Genomic DNA, 20,155 nt, shown 5'->3' with positions numbered 1-20,155 from the left:
AATTTTTATATTCTTGTGCCTGCTTCACACAAATTAAATAAATGTAAACACCATGCTTCTCTTCACAAATTTAACTACAAACCGCCTCGTTATTTCCAGACAACCACAAATCCAGCCACATCAATTAACCACTTAAAATAATAGAGTAATTAAAACCTTAATTCTATATACGGTAATATGTTTATTAGAAAACAACATAGCTTAGTTGGTTCACAGTAATCTACCTTATACAGGTTAAGCTACACTCGACACAAAGGTATTCGTATAATTACTACAAAAACACGAACTCACTTAAACACATCGACCTCGTGAACTTTACCAAATTCATGCGTGGATTAAATGTTATTTATGTGGTAGCCTGTCCAATGGTAAGGCCTTGGATCTCTTGTCATCATCAAACTAATTTTGTAATTATATTATTACGTCTTCATTTAATATTGGGTGAGTAAAAATAAGGCATTATGTATGTATGTATGTAGATCTCGCAGAAAACCGACGTGAAACAACGCTTGCGTTGTGTGAGTGAGGACCGTAGGCTCAATTGTCTTCCAAAACCCGGATTCCCTAACAACCCTTAAATGTCTAACCCACAAAAGGCTTGCTTACATTACTTTAAGTACTTAAATTGCTTACCATCAGGTGATCCGGGCTGCTCGCTTACCGGCGATTGTTTATCCAATTGTAAAAGTGAAACAACAATTTAGTGGTATGTCAACTGTTAACAATGGATAGGACTTTTTGGAAGAATTAAATCGAAAAAAATACGTTGGCTTTGTAACTGCTAACCGTGATCGCCAAACTATAAACAAGTGTATAAAAATAAATAATAATGTAAATGAAACTTTCCTCACTCATCACCAAGGTCGATTTAAATGAAATATTTTATTTATTCAAATTATTTCGTTTCTTACAAATTATCGCTAAGTACCTACTTGACCTTTTATAGCTGACACGGGCCTAATAACGTGTTTTGACATCTCTTGAATACATTTTAATGACATAAGTTACAATATAGTTTGTAAGAATACAAAAAAATCTAAACAAATTCAATGTTTATTAATGAATGTTCTCATATAATTTTATGATATAATAACTTCAGATTCTTTCATTGTTACATGAATATTTTTTGTGTATGTTTTTCTTTATACTTACAAGATTATATAATGAACTACAAATTTATTTTACTACAAATATGCCAATTCATTTAACATTTCGACAAACTTGAATGGTATAATATAATTGGGGCTATGGATTGTTATATGATAGAAAATCGAAAAAACGCCCCAGCCCAAACATATTATAAGTAAAAAGGTATAGGTAGGTTACACATTTAAATGTGGAAAGTTGGCAACGTTTTTCTAGTATAGGACCGCTATATGGAAAATAAAAGGGGGCGTGGTTTGTAACGTCCATCGCTCCCCGTAAAATGTCTCGCATTATGTTAAAGGGAAATCCAGTAATGACATCTCCACTTTGTATTGGCTTCATGGTACCATCCACCAAAATTCTGGAATTTTATCCGGAACTTTAAACCCAAAAAAATTAAGTCTAGTATAACACTTATCGAAAAACGTAATATGAACCATAAAAATGAGACATCACAAAAAATAACATCTCAATTATCGTGCTTTACCGAATCTTCGTACATAGAAGGCTATTTATAATATTGTTTATAGGTGAAGTGGCAACTCACGAAGAGGCTTTAATTGTGAGGTTACCTCCATTCGTGAGGTCAGTCTCGTGAACTCGCAACTGAAGGATTTCCGCGTCACATTTCGACATAGGCCTCTCTGATTAATTTATCCTGGATTTTTTTATAAACTAATATACATATATTAATTGTGTGTAATGCCTTAAGTACGTCTCGACTCGTGAGAGTCGGTATTTCATAATCCTACCGCCCTGAGACCCTCAAGGAAGAGGAGGATCGTGTTCGCTATATACGTAGATAGTGTCTACATAGGCAGCAATCCACCATATACATATTATTATTATTATATTAGACTAAAGTCTAAAATATATAACTAATAATATATGCTAATGTATCTAAAGTAAGTACTTATGATATTACTAGCTTCTGCCAACGGCTTTGCGCGCGATACCAAAGTAAAAAATAGCCTAAGTGTTAAACAGACTATAATCTACAATACCTATATAATATGTATTCATTCGGATTCATTCAGTAGCTTCTTCGTAAAAAAATGCACAAACATACCTACATTTTTATTAATTCATTCTTTACACTAATACCTACTGAGAAAATACCTCATCACATTTTTATATATCAACAAAAAATCTCGTATACGGTTTCCATGGCAACCAACACGAGCCAATATTAACCAATACAAACAAAAGTAGGTGTTGCTTATACGAAAACAAGATTCTTCTAATGTTTCAACTGTGTTAGTTTCCATAGCCTAAAGGTAAAATACCTATAGGTTTTATCTAAGTAATTAATACTAATCGGCCGTAACAATAGCGTTTCCCAAGATTTTTTCGTGTTCTCATTGAAGAAACGTTAATTTGTATTGTTACCTGCGCCCGCGGTGATCGATTACACTACAATCAATTCTTTACTTTACTCTATCTCTTGATTTAGTATGATTCATTAGTGTAGTTGTGTGAATTAATTAACTTTTCTTGTACGGATATATCAGTTTCATTTTGGTGTTGATTTTGGTTATAGTTTTTTTTTTTATTATGCAACTTCACACCTTTTATCAGGCAGAAGGTAGGCAGAAGTCCACACTATGGCACGTAATGCCGCTGTATAATGTACATCCACTTTTCACCTGTTTTTGTAGAATTCTGCCCAGTATATTATTGCCATATATTGGGCACAATTTCAGACTCCGTGCTACTTACTAAGAAATTTTCGAAAAACCGAAAAAAGCCCACTCAACCACCGAGGTAGTTTTTTACTATATTTTAGTAATAAGTATATGTCCATTTTCACTGTCCCTCTTAAATAACAAACTGAGATAGATTATAGATGTCGCGGTGGCCCGGAGATTTAAGACACCCGCTTCTCATGCATGAGAGTGCGGGCTCGAGAAACCAGACGTGAAACAACGCTTGCGTATGTGTGATGTAAGGTTACCGGAGGCTTTTAATTCCCCCTTCCCAATCTTCCCCAATTTAATTAATTCCCGAACAACTACCCTTAAATTCCTAACTCCCAAAAAGCCGGCAACGCACTTGTAACGCCTCTGGTATTTCAAGTGTCCATGGGCGGCGGCGATTGCGTACCATCAGGTAATACGCCTGCTCGATTACCGGCGTCTTTCATAAAAACCCCTACCAACAGCCAGTACCAATGTGACTTTTTTCGATCCGAATGTCATCAACAATATTAATGGTTTCTTAATTTGAAACGTATTGCGTTGTGTTATGACACTATTTTGAATGGGCTATTAATCATGGTTTTATTGAATGCTTTGATGTAGGTTGTGCTTTATGAATTAATAGTTTGTTAATTTAATTAATTATTTGATGATTTATGATAATGGAGTTTCAGTTATGATATACTATTGTATTTTTATAATAACTATCGTGAGACAAAACAAGATTAATTAAAAATCACAGTTTACTCACGTAAATTAATAGAGAATAGCTCTACTAGTTTCGAGTCATAGAGGGACTCTTCATTATAAGCAGCGTGCGTAGACGCGGCGACATTGCACATTAGTAGGCTGAAAAGTCCCTCTGTGACTCGTATCGATATACTATCGTATCGATCTCCAACCTATCTGTCAAGTGTGGAGATATCGACAAACCCTTGCGCACAGTAGGCTCATAGTCCAACGATAAACTGTCAGGAGTCACTAATCATGATTATATCATTTCTTACTTATTACTTAAAGACTAACTTGATCAAGATAATCAGGTAGATATCTAAACAGGTTTCGTTAAGTAGGCATTTTATGCGTAAGCCCAAGTAATACGTTTGCATGGTATGCTGTTAACAAGACAAATAGGAAAATGTGATACTACTGCTAACTATCGATTGATCGAATCGAAATTGAAATCGATGTTTGACATAAACTCCATTGAGTTTCTGTCAACAACTTAGATCTATCAAAGAATTTAGGATTGAGATCGGTTATTGGGTAATTTCAATCATAAGATCACATAGACCTATTAATGTATGTGTGATTTTATAAGAAATGAAGATATTTATAATATAAATGCACCTACACACCTAAATTTAGTCAGTTATATAACAGAGCTCATATAAAAGGCACGGTAGCCTACAAATCTTTATACACCATCGATCTATCAATCAGAAGAGTAGGACTCTAAACTCTTACTACGGAAAATTTCGACAATAAACTTACAAAATTATTCAAAAATATCACGCAATAAAAACAAAGAATTAACTAAAACGAATGATGTTTTGAAAACGGTTAAATGAACATTAACTGTTGTGATAAAAGCTGTCAAATTAGGTAACCACGTTTTAACTATGATTCGTAATTGATTACACATTTAGCAATACTTAACTATACTTTCTTCAGTCATTAATTCTATGTTTCTTACTAATATTATAAATGCGAAAGTTTATGAGTGAGTTTGTTACTCAATTACGTCAAAACGGCTGAAGGGATCGAGGTGAAATTCGGAACAGAGGTAGATTATAGTCGGGAATGACACATAGGGTACTTTTTATGACACGGGAATGCGGGGGAAGCCGCTGACAGATGCTAGTTACGAGATATTTATGGAAACATTAAGGGATGCTTGTTTAAGTTAGCTTAATTTGGGTTCCTCTGCCTACCCCAACAAGATACAGATGTGACAATATGTATGTATATAATTATGTATCAGTAACTAGCTTTTGCTAACGGCATAAAGGTTAATTAAACTACATCGTATAATATAATAATTAGTAGTCACAAGCATGGCTGTTAAGTAATTCCCGGGTCGAGCAAAGCGTGACTGGATATTTTCAGTTTTGTCTCATATTGTGTCATAACATAACTGTGGAAAAGTGGTTGTCACATTCAATATGAGTACCTCAGCGTGGTCTCTCAACCCGGAGTTGCGGACGACCGTGAGTTGCTGAGACTCCGGAGTTGGTTTTTAGTCAGTAAGAGTCACAATCAGACACTCCCTCTCCTCACACCCTAGGCGGGAGAAATCATCGGATGATTTTCACCTCCTCAAAACAAAACCTTACTCCTTCTATGTTTAAGAGATGTTATATTATGTAAAGATTAATAATAAAACTATTTTCTTATTTCCAGGGCCCCATGAAGCGGCTGTCATGCGCATAGCGGCACTGATTGCACTCGTGCAGGTTAGTACCCATCTCCATAATATTCCCATCGATCATTATAAACAATTTCATCATAATTTATTCATCATTGATTATTCTATTACTCGTCTATCGTAAGACCTCACAGAAAGATCTCAATTAACGTGATTAATGTAATCTTTCTATGTAATTTGTCTGTGTTTAGTCATTCGAAATGTTTAGCTTTTACCCTTTTTCTATATTTTCATGGATTTGTTATGTTGACTGAAATATATTACTCCACAAAAATCACAATGTAATCTTTTTAGATCATAAATAGGACAGGAATAGTTAAAGATGTCTCCAGACTATACTTTCTTACTGTACTGCTGCCGGTGGCTGGGCAACCTGTCACGTAACATGTAGCCGGTTCGATTCCCTCACGGAAATTCAACACTTTGTGTGATCCACAAATTGTTGTTTCGGGTCTGGACCCTTATGTATGTTTGAAAACGCAACACGAGAAAACCTAGTGTGAAGCAAAGTTTAAAAAAGTACTAATTATTATAAGTACTACCAAACTAATCTAACCCAACAAACTACAAAACAATGGCCTCATTAAAAATATTTCAAACAACAAGAAACAAAGTAGGTACTTAATAAGTTACCAAATAATTTTCCACATAAAAGACAACCGTAGATAATTTTACAATCAGGTTAATGAATGAATAGATAATCAAGTGATTGCTTCTGACCCGACAACAACCTAATCTTAAGGTCGTAAGTTCACACATTCACTCATTTAAATAATTGTGAAACAATTTCCCTTTGACTTCCAATACCAATGTTATGTGTTAAGTAATACATAACATAACGTAATATCATCAAGTTACAGTCGCCTCTGATCAACATACCTACTTCAATCAGTAAATTTTTTGGTCATTGGGTTTTCGACTTTATATCAATACAATAAAGTTGAAACAGTGGCACAATAACCTTAAAACCAAGGAACTGTAGTAAAATCAAACACATTATCAATTAAAGTGCAGGAACTTTTGAAACCAGCAAAAAAGCCTTAGTAAATTAATCTACTAAGGCGTAGACTAACAGTATAACGTAGTAACGTATAGAGTAACTATCTATACGTTACTACGTTAAATAATCAGTGAAAATAGGTTTTCATTTTAAGTATGAAGAAAAACTGAGCATGAAACTCCATCATTACTCTTTAGTTAACGAAAATGTATTCTAAATCCTAAACTAAATCCTGAATGCTAAAAGCTTCACTAGAGACCTAACCGACAACCAGACATTTTTTTAACATTGTAATATTTGCTTTGACGTTCAAAAGTACCTTCCCGGTCTATTTGAAATAAATAATTTTGACTTCAACTTTGACTTTGAAATAATTACCATCAAAATGACATCACAAGGTTAGATACTTCAAATAAGAATTATAAAAACGTATCTATTCGTTTAAAATTTTCCAAATAATAATGTGTTAAAAATGTCAGTTTTTATGTAGAGCGTGTTTCTAATCTTCATATTGTGCAGTGGGTAGTGAGACAAAATTAAGTACGTGAGAGTTAAACACTCATTGTGCTGCCACGAACAATAAATACAGATTATATGATAATAAAAATAATAACTAACGACATCAGAGATCCTTGGCTATTCGACGAATAGTTGCCACTTTGTAATATTTAATGTGATAGACAAAATATTAACGCAGTCATTTGGTAGTACTTCGTAAGGCAAAGTACTTTTGAGTACGGCCGCCTAAATCAGAGGTCATTATTGCACCGATTGATGAACAGTGGAGCTCTAATTTGATTCCTGAGATCAACTAAATAACAAGTTTTGCCTTATAAATTCATAAGGGTCCTTTTCCACCAGAGATGTGCTATATTACGTTGCTGTGGATGCGTTTGGCTTCCACCAATCATATTCATTGGTACCTACACATAGTTATATATGATACACTTGTTTTTATATGGAAAGATGCGTGCTATTAATGGCTTTTCTACTATCGATACATCGCATACTCGAGCTGCGCATCTTCCTCGCACCGGTACATAGCTTAGTATCGGTGGAAGCGGTCACATAGTTTCACAGCCTAACTATTACCTATTCTTATCATAACAACATATTACATCTCTGATGGAAAAGCACTCATAAAGTGATTTCATTTCATCGTACTTTGCAAGTGTTTTCAAAACAAAAGTGTAATAAAAGCCTCGCTGTAGCTGTCGCTCGCTACAGCTGTTTCAGATGAACCAAAAACGCTCACAGCGGTTGAGCTGAACCGCGAGTTGTCCGGAGACAATGTGCTCTCGCCTTTCTACGAAAGTAGTGAGGATGCTGGGGTCACGTTCATAAGAGGATCAAGGGCGGCTGACTCGCCCTTGTCTCCTGATATCGACGTGCAATGCTCAGGCAACTATATCGACGTCACTGTTGAGTTCGCTGACGTTTTCGATGGCATCATTTACAGTAAGGGTTACTTAAATGACCCGAAGTGCAAGTAAGTATTTTTTGTTTACTAATAAAGTATCTGGGGGCTTACTCTTGAATCCAATTCCGATCGATTGAAATTGATATTGTAAAATTTCGTATTGTTGAGTTGCAACACTAGCGCCCATTGCATCCGTCTTGCGTGGATATTGAATGAACTAAATGGTATTGAGTTTGACTTTATATTCCGTACTCTGAATGCTATTCTAACAGCTACGATTGGGGTTGTATAGTTTTGACATTGAATAATTATTGTGATTTTATTGAAATTAAGATTGGTTTCAAGAGTAAGCGCCCAGGACTGTTTATATGGTTTCTTTTAGTTTCTATTGATAGGTGGAAATAAAGATAAAACAATTTAGAAAATACAATAAACTACCACCGTTAGTAACGGTTTACTAAACCCATTGCAATATTTTATGATACAGCTAATGTTATCCACCATTTCCCATGTATTGGTACATTGTAAATTATTTTATTGGTTTTCATACTATAATTTTGATCTAACTAGTCTTTTAAGAGCAAAGTTTCTTAACAAAATATTCGATAAATTTCAGATATGTGTCATTGGGCAACAGTCAGTCTCGGTACTCATTCAGAGTGCCACTGAATGGCTGTGGCTCCCGACCTCTCTGCAATGCATGTGGTACCATCGACAACGTACTTGTGTTCCAAGCTGACGACTTGTTGCAAGGACCTCAGGACTTCGCTCGCAAGGTATCTATAAACATAGATTTGATTTCTGACATTCTTTCAAAGAAACAATTTGTGGCCAAAAATTCAACACATAACCAAATCCGTATAAACACAACACAAGCAAATCGCGATATTTGTCTTTTACCTACTAAAGACCGTATTCCGACCGAATTTTAATAACTATTCGTCATGTCGGTAGATTTTAGCTATCTGAGATCTATCTCAAATTAATCGTAATTCTAATTTCGATACATTTGATACATATGATGGTATTTACCGACGAGCATGCATGAAAAGACTAATGACTGTTGATGAAGCGAAAGAGGTATGTAAGATTCGTAGCAATTGGCGTTCCATCGTCTCTGCCTTCCCCCATTGGAGACAGGCGTGAGGTTATGTATGTATAAATGCCATACATACATACCTACGTACGTATGGAATTTATTTCAAAATACCATAGATAGGTAACTAATTATAATCTTGCAATAGAACGTTCCCTTTCTATCTACCAGTTTATATCGTACAACCTGTCAAATGCAAAAGCAATATCGAACCGTTTTCTCATCGTTTTCCAGGTGTCATGTGCCCGCACTTCCCTGGAAGTGTCGACTGGAGTGACGGCGTCCAGAGAAGAGCATACTCTCAAGCTAAAACCTTTCATGGTTGACATGCTTGATGTGGTTGCAGTCGAAGGACCCGCCGGAGGAGTTGAATGCTGGATGGACATCCAAGTAGGAGTCTTTCCTAATGTAAGTATTATTTTTTTACTATCTTGTTTAATTTTCTCTAATTCTCATGTTGTCTCGCTTCAAGTTATAACAATGAACTACAAATGTGATAAAAAAACTAAAAACTGCACGGTTGGCGAGGTGGCTAGGCCACTGGCTGCCGTGCAACGTGTCGCAGGTTCGATTCCCGCACGGAACAACATCTATGTTTGTAAACGCACGTTTAAAAAAATATGATTCACGATACAACTCACAACGCTTTTGTTGAACTACTTTAGATATAACTTTGTTACAAGTAGACTTCTTAAACGTGCACCAGTTTGTTACTTAGAGTAAATTACTAACTACAAAATTATTTTCAGACCACTCCACTGAAGAACTCGATCAAAATTGGAGAATACTTGACAATCCTTGTGTATCTCAAGGATGTAAGAAACCAGTTCAGCCTTAAAATACACGATTGCTGGGCTTATGACAACGAAAACTACGATGGTCCTAGTACCAACAAGATTCAACTGACTGACAAGAACGGTTGTCCCAAGTAAGTTGTGCTGTGATATTGTCTCAGGAAGTTTTATAGTTTTATAATATTTATGTCCAAATTCATTTTGAGTTCAAATTCCTGACCATGTGATATTTCGAACAATTGGTAATTCGAAATATTTTAAGAGTTCCTTGAATTTCGAATTAACGTGTGTCGACTGTAGTTTGCATTTGATGCTACAGTATATTAAAAGTGCGTTTAAGGACTTTTCTTTAACATATTAAATTAAAATAAAAATCCATTCAGAGGTTGTCTGGAAGAAACCCGTTTGATAAGAATGCCCATTGTGCTGAAATTACTATTACAACGTAAACGTATTTTATTAGTGTATGCAATAAATTATAAACTATGAAATGAATAAATAAAAATTGAAATACAACATTACAAAAAAAATTCACGTCTACTGAATCAGTCACAGTCTTTAAAATACTGATTTTTCAATTACAGGAAGAAAAAGCTGATTGATTTCTGGCAGAAAACTACAAACACAGGCAAGAGCGGTGCCACTTTAATTGCCTACAGCAAAGTGAGCGCTTTCCGATTCCCTGAAACCGACCAAGTCTACCTAACGTGTAACGTCGAGGTAAATATTTTTTAACTTTTACTAAAATACGGATAATGTCGTCAACGTGCCACGTTACCGCACTGTTCCACGTTGACGTGGAACGGTGCGCTGTTATTGGCTATAGAATTTGGGTCAAAGTTATCCCCTAGGGTCAAAGAAACCCGATCTTACAGTAACTAAATATTCATCTAATCTATTACTTACTGTAAACTTAGTTACTGACTATAAACTTATTATAATAAAGAGTGATTAGTTATTAGATCACATAATCTCGTATAGAGTTACGGCCAGTTAGATAGGTTATTGAAACTGGCCGTTATAGAACAAATCAACTCTAACTATCCCTTTGTTCGACAAATGGAAATGATCTATATGTATAGAGTACACGAGATCACGCTATAATGACAAATCACGCAGTATATTAATGATGGATTATTAAATACAATAACTCTAATAACAATAATTTGTCCTTTATTACAGCTATGCACAAACAACTGCGACTCGAACTGCGGTACCACGGAAATTTCTACAACGATCAAACCATCACAATGCTACCCTGGATCGCGTGATCCTGGATGTCAACGCATCACGGTTGAACCACAACTGAAGTGTTACCCTGGCTCACTTGATCCCAGATGTCCTCAACAGCCAACACCGACGACACCACAACTTTCAGAGCTCACTACACTACGTGATCGGAGGATTTCGTTGCCAACAGTTATTGCCGACAAATATACGACTACTACCACTCCTGAGCCACCACGCTGCTTCCCAGGCTCCACTGACCCCAGATGTCCCAAGCCCACAACTCCTGAACCACCAAGGTGCTTCCCAGGTAGCACTGACCCAAGGTGCCCCAAACCAACTACTCCTGAGCCACCACGCTGCTTCCCAGGTTCCACTGACCCCAGATGTCCCAAGCCCACAACTCCTGAACCACCAAGGTGCTTCCCAGGTAGCACTGACCCAAGGTGCCCCAAACCAACTACTCCTGAGCCACCACGCTGCTTCCCTGGCTCAACTGACCCTAGATGTCCTAAGCCAACGACTCCTGAACCTCCACGATGCTACCCGGGTTCACCTGATCCGAGATGTCCACAGCCACCTCGACCTACAACCTTAACGCCACCGACATATTTACCACCAGTAACGCCTGAATTAAAATGCTATCCAGGTTCATCAGACCCTAGGTGTCCACAACCAACCACCCCAGCTCCTCCAAAATGTTTCCCAGGCAGCACAGACCCCAGGTGCCCGAAACCTACAACACCAGCACCTCCTAACTGTTACCCTGGAAACACTGACCCACGTTGCCCTAAGCCAACAACTCCAGCACCACCCAGATGTTTCCCAGGTAGCACTGACCCCAGATGTCCCAAGCCAACGACCCCTGAGCCACCACGTTGCTACCCAGGATCGACTGACCCCAGATGTCCTAAGCCAACGACTCCTGAGCCACCACGTTGCTACCCTGGATCGACTGACCCCAGATGTCCAAAGCCAACGACTCCTGAGCCACCACGTTGCTACCCTGGATCGACTGACCCCAGATGTCCAAAGCCAACGACTCCTGAGCCACCACGTTGCTACCCTGGATCGACTGACCCCAGATGTCCCAAACCAACGACTCCTGAGCCACCACGTTGCTACCCTGGATCGACTGACCCCAGATGTCCAAAGCCAACGACTCCTGAGCCACCACGTTGCTACCCTGGATCGACTGACCCCAGATGTCCAAAGCCAACGACTCCTGAACCACCACGTTGCTACCCTGGATCGACTGACCCCAGATGTCCCAAGCCAACGACCCCTGAGCCACCACGTTGCTACCCTGGATCGACTGACCCCAGATGTCCCAAACCAACCACGCCTAAACCAGTCTGCTACCCGGGTTCTCCGGATCCTAAATGTCCCCAACCACCACGCCCGACAACCTTAACTCCTCCCACTTATTTACCACCAGTAACGCCTGAATTGAAATGCTATCCAGGTTCATCAGACCCTAGATGCCCTAAGCCAACAACTCCCGAACCCCCACGGTGCTTCCCTGGATCCACTGATCCGCGCTGCCCAAAACCTACAACTCCAGCACCTCCAAACTGCTTCCCAGGCAGTACTGATCCTAGATGTCCTAGGCCAACAACACCTGAACCACCTCGATGCTTCCCTGGGAGCACGGACCCACGTTGTCCCAAACCAACAACCCCTGCTCCACCAAAGTGCTTCCCGGGATCAACTGACCCCAGATGTCCCAAACCAACAACTCCTGAGCCCCCACGTTGCTACCCTGGATCGACTGACCCCAGATGTCCCAAGCCTACCACGCCTGCACCACCAAACTGTTACCCTGGAAACACCGACCCGCGTTGTCCAAAACCAACAACCCCTGCTCCACCAAAGTGCTTCCCTGGCTCGACTGATCCTAGATGTCCTAAGCCAACGACACCTGAGCCACCACGGTGCTTCCCTGGATCAAATGACCCCAGGTGTCCAAAGCCAACCACACCTAAACCAGTCTGCTACCCGGGTTCTCCCGATCCTAAATGTCCCCAACCACCACGCCCAACAACTTTAACTCCTCCCACTTATTTACCACCAGTGACGCCGGCACTTAAATGCTATCCCGGTTCTACCGATCCCAGATGCCCTAAGCCAACAACTCCCGAACCACCACGTTGCTACCCTGGATCGACTGACCCCAGATGTCCCAAGCCAACGACCCCTGAGCCACCACGTTGCTACCCTGGATCGACTGACCCTAGGTGTCCCAAGCCAACGACTCCTGAGCCACCACGTTGCTACCCAGGATCGACTGACCCCAGATGCCCTAAGCCAACAACTCCCGAACCACCACGTTGCTACCTTGGATCGACTGACCCCAGATGTCCCAAGCCAACGACCCCTGAGCCACCACGTTGCTACCCTGGATCGACTGACCCCAGGTGTCCCAAGCCAACGACTCCTGAGCCACCACGGTGCTTCCCGGGATCAACTGACCCCAGGTGTCCCAAGCCTACGACACCTGCACCACCAAAGTGCTTCCCAGGCTCAACTGACCCCAGATGTCCTAAACCAACGACACCTGAGCCACCACGGTGCTTCCCGGGATCAACTGACCCCAGGTGTCCTAAACCAACAACCCCTGCTCCACCAAAATGCTTCCCTGGTTCAACTGACCCAAGATGTCCTAAACCTACAACACCTGAGCCTCCACGTTGCTTCCCTGGCTCAAATGACCCCAGATGTCCCAAGCCAACAACTCCTGAACCACTAAGGTGCTTCCCCGGTAGCACAGACTCAAGGTGCCCCAAGCCTACGACACCCAAACCAGTTTGCTACCCGGGTTCTCCGGATCCTAAATGTCCCCAACCACCGCGACCAACAACATTAACTCCCCCTACTTATTTACCACCAGTAACGCCTGAATTAAAATGCTATCCAGGTTCATCAGACCCTAGGTGTCCACAACCAACCACCCCAGCTCCTCCAAAATGTTTCCCAGGCAGCACAGACCCCAGGTGCCCGAAACCTACAACACCAGCACCTCCTAACTGTTACCCTGGAAACACTGACCCACGTTGCCCTAAGCCAACAACTCCAGCACCACCCAGATGTTTCCCAGGTAGTACTGACCCCAGATGTCCCAAGCCAACGACCCCTGAGCCACCACGTTGCTACCCTGGATCGACTGACCCCAGATGTCCTAAGCCAACGACTCCTGAGCCCCCACGTTGCTACCCTGGATCGACTGACCCCAGATGTCCCAAGCCAACGACCCCTGAGCCACCACGTTGCTACCCTGGATCAAATGACCCCAGATGTCCAAAGCCAACCACACCCGCACCGCCAAACTGTTACCCTGGAAACACCGACCCGCGTTGTCCAAAACCAACAACCCCTGCCCCACCACGGTGCTTCCCTGGCTCAACTGACCCCAGATGTCCAAAGCCAACCACACCCAAACCAGTCTGCTACCCGGGTTCTCCGGATCCTAAATGTCCCCAACCACCACGCCCGACAACCTTAACTCCACCCACTTATTTACCACCAGTGACGCCGGCACTTAAATGTTACCCCGGTTCTACCGATCCCAGATGCCCTAAGCCAACAACTCCCGAACCCCCACGGTGCTTCCCTGGATCCACTGACCCGCGCTGCCCAAAACCTACAACTCCAGCACCCCCAAATTGCTTCCCAGGCAGTACTGATCCTAGATGTCCTAAACCCACTACGCCTGCACCACCAAATTGTTACCCTGGAAACACCGACCCGCGTTGTCCAAAACCAACGACTCCTGCTCCACCCAGGTGCTTCCCTGGCTCAACTGACCCTAGATGTCCTAAGCCAACGACACCTGAGCCACCACGGTGCTTCCCGGGATCAACTGACCCCAGGTGTCCCAAGCCTACGACACCTGAACCACCGCGGTGTTTCCCTGGATCAAATGACCCCAGGTGTCCTAAGCCAACAACCCCTGCTCCACCAAGGTGCTTCCCTGGCTCAACTGACCCCAGATGTCCCAAACCTACGACACCTGAACCACCACGATGCTTCCCTGGATCAAATGACCCCAGGTGTCCTAAGCCAACAACGCCAAAACCAGTCTGCTACCCGGGTTCTCCCGATCCTAAATGTCCCCAACCACCACGCCCAACAACTTTAACTCCTCCCACTTATTTGCCACCAGTGACACCCGCTCTCAAATGCTATCCTGGTTCTACTGACCCTAGATGTCCCAAGCCAACGACTCCCGAGCCCCCACGTTGCTACCCTGGATCGACTGACCCCAGATGTCCCAAACCAACGACTCCTGAGCCACCACGTTGCTACCCTGGATCAACTGATCCCAGATGTCCCAAGCCAACGACTCCTGCTCCACCAAGGTGCTACCCAGGTAGTACCGATCCAAGATGTCCTAAGCCAACGACACCCGAACCACCTCGATGCTTCCCCGGAAGCACGGACCCACGTTGTCCCAAACCAACAACCCCTGCTCCACCAAGGTGCTTCCCTGGTTCAACTGACCCTAGATGTCCCAAGCCAACGACTCCCGAGCCCCCACGTTGCTACCCTGGATCGACTGACCCCAGATGTCCCAAACCAACGACTCCTGAGCCACCACGTTGCTACCCTGGATCAACTGATCCCAGATGTCCCAAGCCAACGACTCCTGCTCCACCAAGGTGCTACCCAGGTAGTACCGATCCAAGATGTCCTAAGCCAACGACACCCGAACCACCTCGATGCTTCCCCGGAAGCACGGACCCACGTTGTCCCAAACCAACAACCCCTGCTCCACCAAAGTGCTTCCCTGGCTCAACTGATCCTAGATGTCCTAAGCCAACGACACCTGAGCCACCACGGTGCTTCCCTGGATCAAATGACCCCAGGTGTCCAAAGCCAACCACGCCTAAACCAGTCTGCTACCCGGGTTCTCCCGATCCTAAATGTCCTCAACCACCACGCCCCACAACCTTAACTCCTCCCACTTATTTACCACCAGTGACGCCGGCACTTAAATGTTACCCCGGTTCTACCGATCCTAGATGCCCTAAGCCAACGACACCCGAATCACCTCGATGCTTCCCTGGGAGCACGGACCCACGTTGTCCCAAACCAACAACCCCTGCTCCACCAAAGTGCTTCCCTGGATCGACTGACCCCAGATGTCCCAAGCCAACGACTCCTGAACCACCACGTTGCTACCCTGGATCAACTGATCCCAGATGTCCCAAGCCAACGACTCCTGCTCCACCAAGGTGCTACCCAGGTAGTACCGATCCAAGATGTCCTAAGCCAACGACACCCGAACCACCTCGATGCTTCCCTGGGAGCACGGACCCACGTTGTCCCAAACCAACAACCCCTGCTCCTCCAAGGTGCTTCCCAGGCTCAACTGACCCCAGATGTCCCAAACCTACGACACCTGAACCACCACGGTGCTTCCCGGGATCAACTGACCCCAGGTGTCCTAAGCCAACAACGCCTAAACCAGTCTGCTACCCGGGTTCTCCAGATCCTAAATGTCCCCAACCACCACGCCCGACAACCTTAACTCCTCCCACTTATTTACCACCAGTGACGCCGGCACTTAAATGTTACCCCGGTTCTACCGATCCTAGATGCCCTAAGCCAACGACACCCGAATCACCTCGATGCTTCCCTGGGAGCACGGACCCACGTTGTCCCAAACCAACAACCCCTGCTCCACCAAAGTGCTTCCCTGGATCGACTGACCCCAGATGTCCCAAGCCAACGACTCCTGAACCACCACGTTGCTACCCTGGATCGACTGACCCCAGATGTCCCAAGCCAACGACTCCTGAACCACCACGTTGCTACCCTGGATCGACTGACCCTAGGTGTCCCAAACCAACTACTCCTGAGCCACCGCGTTGCTACCCTGGATCGACTGACCCCAGATGTCCCAAGCCAACGACCCCTGAGCCACCACGTTGCTACCCTGGATCGACTGACCCTAGGTGTCCCAAACCAACTACTCCTGAGCCACCGCGTTGCTACCCTGGATCGACTGACCCCAGATGTCCCAAGCCAACGACCCCTGAGCCACCACGTTGCTACCCTGGATCGACTGACCCCAGATGTCCCAAACCAACCACGCCTAAACCAGTCTGCTACCCGGGTTCTCCGGATCCTAAATGTCCCCAACCACCACGCCCGACAACCTTAACTCCTCCCACTTATTTACCACCAGTGACGCCGGCACTTAAATGTTACCCCGGTTCTACCGATCCCAGATGCCCTAAGCCGACAACTCCTGAACCACCACGTTGCTACCCTGGATCAACTGATCCCAGATGTCCCAAGCCAACGACTCCTGAGCCACCACGTTGCTACCCTGGATCAACTGATCCCAGATGTCCCAAGCCAACGACTCCTGCTCCACCAAGGTGCTACCCAGGTAGTACCGACCCAAGATGTCCTAAGCCAACGACACCCGAACCACCTCGATGCTTCCCTGGAAGCACGGACCCACGTTGTCCCAAACCAACAACCCCTGCTCCACCAAGGTGCTTCCCTGGCTCAACTGACCCTAGATGTCCTAAGCCAACGACACCTGAGCCACCACGGTGCTTCCCGGGATCAACTGATCCCAGGTGTCCCAAGCCTACGACACCTGAACCACCGCGCTGTTTCCCTGGATCAAATGACCCCAGGTGACCCCAGGTGTCCTAAGCCAACAACCCCTGCTCCACCAAGGTGCTTCCCTGGCTCAACTGACCCCAGATGTCCCAAACCTACGACACCTGAACCACCACGATGCTTCCCTGGATCAAATGACCCCAGGTGTCCTAAGCCAACAACGCCTAAACCAGTCTGCTACCCGGGTTCTCCCGATCCTAAATGTCCCCAACCACCACGCCCGACCACCTTAACTCCTCCCACTTATTTACCACCAGTGACACCCGCTGTCAAATGCTACCCTGGATCGACTGACCCCAGATGTCCTAAACCAACGACTCCTGAGCCACCACGTTGCTACCCAGGATCGACTGACCCCAGATGTCCCAAGCCAACGACTCCTGAGCCACCACGTTGCTACCCAGGATCAACTGACCCCAGATGTCCCAAGCCAACGACTCCTGAGCCACCACGTTGCTACCCAGGATCGACTGACCCCAGATGTCCCAAGCCAACGACCCCTGAGCCACCACGTTGCTACCCAGGATCGACTGACCCCAGATGTCCCAAGCCAACGACTCCTGAACCACCACGTTGCTACCCTGGATCGACTGACCCCAGATGTCCCAAACCAACGACTCCTGAGCCACCACGTTGCTACCCAGGATCAACTGACCCCAGATGTCCCAAGCCAACGACTCCTGAGCCACCACGTTGCTACCCAGGATCGACTGACCCCAGATGTCCCAAGCCAACGACCCCTGAGCCACCACGTTGCTACCCAGGATCGACTGACCCCAGATGTCCCAAGCCAACGACTCCTGAGCCACCACGTTGCTACCCTGGATCGACTGACCCCAGATGTCCCAAGCCAACGACTCCTGAGCCACCACGTTGCTACCCTGGATCGACTGACCCCAGATGTCCCAAACCAACGACTCCTGAGCCACCACGTTGCTACCCTGGATCGACTGACCCCAGATGTCCCAAGCCAACGACTCCTGAGCCCCCACGTTGCTACCCTGGATCGACTGACCCCAGATGTCCCAAGCCAACGACCCCTGCGCCACCACGTTGCTACCCTGGATCAACTGACCCTAGGTGTCCCAAACCGGAACCTCCAACCCCCAGTTCTTGTTATCCAGGATCAAGGGATCCAAAGTGCCCACAGCCGTTTGCTCCAGCTAGCACTAACCCACCTTCAACTTATTTGCCACCATTCCCAGAAGAAAATGAAATCAAATCTTCTAGAGTCAGCAGATTAGCAACTAAGGACACTAATGAAGATAACGTCAACGATTATATAGGTACGTAGTTCTTTTTGTGAAACAACACATACAATGTTGTAAATCAAGTTTTCAATTTTTACAATTAACTAACATATTTTATTAATAAGTATTTCGTCCATTTGTAAATGAAATCCCAATTGGACTCGCTTTAATACTTTTCACTTCGTTTCTAAATAGAAAAGTGAAGTGATAATCACCATAAAATAATCTTTTTATTTCTTTATAACTTACCGTTGTCACCCTAGTTAAAAAACGGTGTTACTGTAATTTTTACTGACTACAATTTGATTTATAATAAACGTGCTATTGTACTTTGAGGTGTAATTTTAATATCTTCTTTTCAATTCACAGATTCGTTCGATTTCAAGCGAACAGAACCAAGATCAAGAAAAGTTCGTGACGTATTTGGTAGCAGCGAAAGTGCTGCCTTTGCAACAAGTGGCACTGCCATCATATACATTGCCATGGGATCAGCTGTAGCAATGATCATGTCAATCACACTTGCCATTTATATGTACAAGAAAAATAAACTAAGAACTGCGTCTGTAAACACAACTGCGCAAAGCCCCTGTTAATATGTAAATAACTGTCGTGTTAAATTTTAATAATGTGATATTTTAATTTTTAATTTTTACTAGCTACTTGATTCATTCCAATTCTCGATTTTTTAATAATGGCTGCTAAATATGAATAATTTGATTTGTATAATGTGACGTCACTGCCTTATAAGCTTTATCTTAATACTTCATGCGCTAGGCATGCCTATTTTATCACTACATAAAATAGTGCCATAATATAATACAATATATAGTGTCTTCTTCGATGCGTCCTCAATCTATAATGTATATTATATCGCTAGTCAATATTTTGTATGTATAACATTCTTATAAATATGTTCTGAAATCCTGTTTTTTCAAAAATTACTCATTTTTTTTATAAAGAAATAATATACTCATTTGTGATATTTTTTCGTGTAAATACATATTGTTTATACCAGTATGCTGATGTGGCCATTTGAATTAATTATATAGTGTGTATTAATATAAATATAAGATGACTTGAGTACATTCTGTAGCGCATTGAGTACATTATAAACGACAATTTTTCGACAAAACTAATATAAATGATATGTTTCTTTAAACAGAGTGTACTCATGGAATATTATTTTCAATGATTTTGTAATGTTAGTACCTAAGATTGCTTGTCGAGTCAATCTAAGTAAAACATTCTATGAATGTCAAAAAATATTGTTTTATTTTATCCTGCATTTTTACCTTAAACATTTTCTATACAATAATAGAGATTCAGATTCTCTAGGTATGGGTTGCAAACATAATATGTGACCGGGTGGCTGTGTAAAACATGGTTCAGATTTTTGGATTTCGAAATTCTGAGTAGGAAGGTATAGTTTCAAATTGCAATGCTATTTCAATGAGCATT

The 20,155-nt window shown here is 43.2% G+C and overlaps 1 protein-coding gene and 1 long non-coding RNA gene across 51 annotated transcripts in view; one reads left to right on the top strand and one right to left on the bottom strand.

The window, feature by feature from the left end:
- The window catches only part of LOC118271484 (mucin-2), a 71,264-nt gene extending 51,304 nt beyond the window's left edge, over window positions 1-19,960 (top strand). The window contains exons 2-14 of one of the 50 annotated variants that reach the window (XM_050696002.1): window positions 5,247-5,299; window positions 7,483-7,760; window positions 8,308-8,467; window positions 9,022-9,195; window positions 9,537-9,715; window positions 10,166-10,301; window positions 10,764-12,273; window positions 13,726-15,673; window positions 16,250-16,645; window positions 16,706-16,765; window positions 16,886-17,461; window positions 17,532-18,733; window positions 19,067-19,960. In XM_050696002.1, coding sequence (XP_050551959.1) covers window positions 5,267-5,299; window positions 7,483-7,760; window positions 8,308-8,467; window positions 9,022-9,195; window positions 9,537-9,715; window positions 10,166-10,301; window positions 10,764-12,273; window positions 13,726-15,673; window positions 16,250-16,645; window positions 16,706-16,765; window positions 16,886-17,461; window positions 17,532-18,733; window positions 19,067-19,290 — 6,876 coding nt within the window. In that variant the 5' untranslated portion in view covers window positions 5,247-5,266 and the 3' untranslated portion in view covers window positions 19,291-19,960. The other 49 variants (XM_050695999.1, XM_050695996.1, XM_050696040.1 and 46 more) reach the window with 49 other exon arrangements.
- LOC126911071 (uncharacterized) lies at window positions 12,641-17,702 on the bottom strand. The gene is made up of 6 exons (XR_007705638.1): window positions 17,552-17,702; window positions 17,251-17,421; window positions 15,979-16,098; window positions 15,758-15,858; window positions 14,242-14,305; window positions 12,641-12,789 (listed from the first exon to the last, which is right to left on the bottom strand). It is a non-coding gene; the product is annotated as an uncharacterized LOC126911071 (long non-coding RNA).
- Window positions 19,961-20,155: the final 195 nt, after the last annotated feature.

This window comes from Spodoptera frugiperda, chromosome 9 (genome assembly GCF_023101765.2).
Source record: "Spodoptera frugiperda isolate SF20-4 chromosome 9, AGI-APGP_CSIRO_Sfru_2.0, whole genome shotgun sequence".
Lineage (NCBI taxonomy): Eukaryota > Metazoa > Arthropoda > Insecta > Lepidoptera > Noctuidae > Spodoptera > Spodoptera frugiperda.
Note: the sequence above shows the minus strand (reverse complement) of the source record. Positions and strands in the feature narration are given on the sequence as shown.